The sequence below is a fragment of the Eriocheir sinensis genome, chromosome 59 (genome assembly GCF_024679095.1).
Source record: "Eriocheir sinensis breed Jianghai 21 chromosome 59, ASM2467909v1, whole genome shotgun sequence".
Taxonomy (NCBI): domain Eukaryota; kingdom Metazoa; phylum Arthropoda; class Malacostraca; order Decapoda; family Varunidae; genus Eriocheir; species Eriocheir sinensis.
Window position 1 is genome coordinate 640,977 of NC_066567.1, and position 4,024 is coordinate 645,000.

The following is a 4,024-nucleotide window of genomic DNA, read 5'->3' on the forward strand; positions in this document are numbered from 1 at the left end:
GCTTGGCGTTTTGGTTAGTCTTGCGTAGAACCGGTGGCGCGCGGGTTCCCTCCTGTTCGTGACCTCCTTTACCCCAGTGCCTTGTGACCTGACCTGACCTAACTTGCCCTCCACACCCTTATCCTCCCCCTCCTCTTCTGACCACTTTTCAATTCCCTGTTGTTGTTCTTGGATCCTGTTTGACCGTTTTCATATGGCAATCTTTTTTTTTTTTTTTTTTTTTTTCGTTGCGGTCAAGATGTGAATTGCTTTAGTGTTGCTGGTGAAAGGGTTTGAGGAAGAGGAGGTGAGTTTTTCTTTCTCTGTGTTGCTATGTTGTGCTGTGTTGCGTGATGGTCTGGTTTTGTGTTGATTTGATTTGTGGTTTTGTTTGAGTTTTGTTTTTTTGTATTTATTTTCTTTATTTTTTTTGTGTGTGTTTGTTTTGTTGATTCTTCTTCTTTTTATTCTTCTCCTTATTTTCCTCTTTTTCTTCTTCTTTTCCTCTTCTTCTTCTTCTTCTTCTTCTTCTTCTTCTTCTTCTTCTCCTTATTTTCGTCTTTTTCTTCTTCTTTTCCTCTTCTTCTCCTCCTCCTCTCTCTTCTTCTAATTCTTCGTTTTCTTCTTCTTCTTCTTCTTAATTCTTCTTTTTCTTCTTTTTCTTCTACTACTACTACTACTACTACTACTACTACTACTACTACTACTACTACTACTACTACTACTTCTACTACTCGCACACCTTGAGTTCAAAGTAATTACCGTAAAAGAGTTTGATATTTGATTTATATTTTATTTTTATTATTTTTTGTTTTGGTTTAATTCTTCGGGTCTTGATCTTCCTATTTCATTTTCTTTCTTTCTTTCTTTCTTCTTCTTTTTCTTCTTCTTTTTCTCCTTCTTCTTCTTATCTATCTCTTTCCATTTCCTCTTCCTTACTTCTCCTCCATCTTCCTTTTCCGCTCCTCCTCCTCCTCCTCCTCCTCTTATTTATTTACTTATTTGTTTATTATGAATGTGTAAATATGTGTGTTTTATGGAAATATCTAGAACGGATATTGCTCTCTCTCTCTCTCTCTCTCTCTCTCTCTCTCTCTCTCTCTCTCTCTAATCAGTGTTTGAAGGCTTTAATGGGAGTTGAGTGGAAGCTGAAGAGGTTTGCGTGTGTGTGTGTGTGTGTGTGTGTGTGTGTGTGTGTGTGTGTGTGTGTGTGTGCGTGTGTGTGTGTGTGTGTGGCCATATTTACCTTTTCTCTCCCCTGCCCTCCACACACACACACACACATACACACACACACACAGCAGGGGGTAATCGACAGTCATTTTTTTTTTTTTGCTTTTTTTTGCCCTTAGTCATGTCAAGTCTCTCTCTCTCTCTCTCTCTCTCTCTCTCTCTCTCTCTCTCTCTCTCTCTCTCTCTCTCTCTCTCTCTCTCTCTCTCTCTCTCTCTTTATTTCATCTGATATGCTTTCCCTCCTCCTCTTCCTCCTCCTCCTCCTCCTCCTCCTCTTCTTCCTCCTTTCGCTCATCCGTGTTACGTTCCAGTTAATTCACTTCCTCGTATTTTGTCTTTTATTATCACGAGAATATTTAAAGTTTATTGACTCTTTCTCGAGACTCCATTGCCGGCCGTGTGTGTGTGTGTGTGTGTGTGTGTGTTTGTGTGTTGCTGAGGTTGTTGTTGTTGTTGTTGTTGTTGTTGGTGGTGGTGGTGGTGGTCTTCTTCTTCTTCTTCTTCTCTCATCCTCCTCTCTTACTCCTCTTCCTCCTCTTCCTCCTCCTCCTCTTCTCCATCACAATCTTATCCTTCTATACAAAACCACATTATATTTTATCTATCATCTATTAATTTATCTATTATTACAAGTTCTATTGTATAAAAAAACCCACCAATAGATAAAAAACACACACACAGACAGACAGATAGATAGACACACAGGAAGACAGACTGATAGACACACAGGTAGACAGGTTAATAGACACACAGATAGACAGGTAGATAGACAGACAGGTAGACAGAAAGACACATATATCATCCTCGAAGTTATGTAAGAAATAAAAAAAAACTTGAAACACTTCCAGGAAAATACTTAACCTTTTGTAAACATAAAAAAAATATATTCCCTTAAGTCTTGAAAGTCGTGTTAAGCTTGAAGGTGAGGAAGGAGGAGGAGGAAGAGGAGGAGGAGGAGGTGGTGATGGTGGGGTAAGAGGAGTAGGGGAAATGTCACTCCTCCTCTTCCTCTTCCTCTTCCTCCTCCTCCTCCTCCTCCTCCTCCTCTCAACTATTTATACACTCCCTGTCTGAGTCTGTGGTGAGGAAGAGGGAAGAAGAGGAGGAGGAAGAGGGGAGGAAGGAAGAGAAGAAAGGCGGAAGATGTATGGAGAAGATGAGAGGAGAGATAGGAAGACAAGGAGAAGGAGGAGGAGGAGGAGGAGGAGGAGGAGAGATGAATGGAATATTGCCTCCACTCAAGCGTGAATTATGGGAAGAGAGAGAGAGAGAGAGAGAGAGAGAATGTGAGGTTAGACGATTATACTGCTACTACTACTACGACTACTACTACTACTACTACTACTACTACTACTACTACTACTACTACTACTACTACTAATAATAATAATAATAATAATTTTTGATTCTTCTACAGGGCCGGTAAGAAAGAAGAAGAAGAAGAAGAAGAAGAAGAAGAAATGTGATAGATGATAAAAATGATAATAATAATAATAATAAAATAGAGACGAATGGAAAATGAAGTGAAAATGAAGAACAGAAGAAAGTGAAAAAGAAAAACAAAAAAAAAGTAACAGAAAAGAAAAGAAAAGAAAACGAGAGAAAAAAAATAAATAATGAAATAAAACACCAAAAAACAACAACAACAACAACAACCAGAAAACAAAAGAAAAACAAAGAAAAGAAAAACGCCGATAAGAGTTCGTGACACAGACAAACAACAACAACAACAACAACAACAACAACAACAACAGCAATGAAGGTGGCGGTGGTGGTGGCGGCGGTGGTGGCGGCGGTGTGCTGGCGCGGAGGTGAGGTCGGGGTTCGAGCCCTTCCGGACGTGATAAACATTGGTAAGTGTTTGTTTGTTTGTTTGTCTATTTTTTTGCTCTCTCTCTCTCTCTCTCTCTCTCTCTCTCTCTCTCTCTCTCTCTCTCTCTCTCTCTCTCTCTCTCTCTCTCTCTCTCTCTCTCTCTCTCTCTCTCTCTTCTGTTTATTTTTTATTTTTTTATCTCATGGTCTAGCATTTTCTCCCCCTCCTCCTCCTCCTCCTCCTCCTCCTTTTCCAATTGTAGTAGTTGTAGCAGTAGTTGTAGCAGTAGTAGTAGTAGTAGTAGTAGTAGTAGTAATGGCACACACACACACACACACACACACACACACACGAATGATGAAGAGAGGGAACTTGTGGCCTCAGTAGTATATGTGTGTGTGTATGTGTGTGTGTGTGTGTGTGTGTGTGTGTGTGTGTGTGTAGATCATTCTAAAATCACAAACTTAAAATTAACCTAAATGTAAAGTGTCCATGTGTTGAGGATTTCCACTATTGCCGGTATTGAACTTTTCTTGTATCTCCGTCTGTCCGCGTAAGTATGGGGAGCATCTTGTTGAGGTGCCGGACATTGGGGCGGGGAGGGGGAGATACCAGGGGGGGGGGGAGCAGGTTTCTGGGGTGTATTACTAAACATTTCACCGCCCAAGAACACATATTTGACAAGGCTTTCGTAGGAGTTGTGGGCATTTCCAGGGGTAGTTTTATGACCCTGGTGGCAGTCTGACCCTTCCTCTGCACCATGAACCTAAAGAAACACTCATAAGCACACGATTGATCCCCTCTTTGACCTTTCGAAATAGTTGATATGAGAAGCGAAAGTGTCGAAGAACACCGACCGGAATTCTGTGTCGTGGGTGGAGGAGGAGTTTGGTGGAGAGCTGCTGGAGGAGGTGTTAGTGGCGGGCCTGAAGGGTGGTGAGGTGGAGGGCGGGGAGAGCCTTCTGGTAGGGGGTGTAGCCGGGCCCCAGGATTTGCCGC

The 4,024-nt window shown here is 41.6% G+C and overlaps 1 protein-coding gene across 9 annotated transcripts in view; it reads left to right on the top strand.

The window, feature by feature from the left end:
- The window catches only part of LOC126985249 (glutamate receptor ionotropic, kainate 2-like), a 41,480-nt gene continuing 37,456 nt past the window's right edge, over positions 1 to 4,024 (top strand). For 7 of the 9 annotated variants that reach the window (XR_007738439.1, XR_007738443.1, XR_007738440.1 and 4 more), the window contains exons 1-2: positions 3 to 286; positions 2,630 to 3,065. Coding sequence is in view for 2 of the 9 variants with exons in the window: in XM_050839869.1 (XP_050695826.1) it covers positions 2,969 to 3,065 (97 nt within the window). In the remaining 7 variants the exon portion in view is untranslated. Of the gene's footprint in view, positions 287 to 2,629; positions 3,066 to 4,024 lie in introns of all 9 variants that reach the window. The other 2 variants (XM_050839869.1, XM_050839868.1) reach the window with 2 other exon arrangements.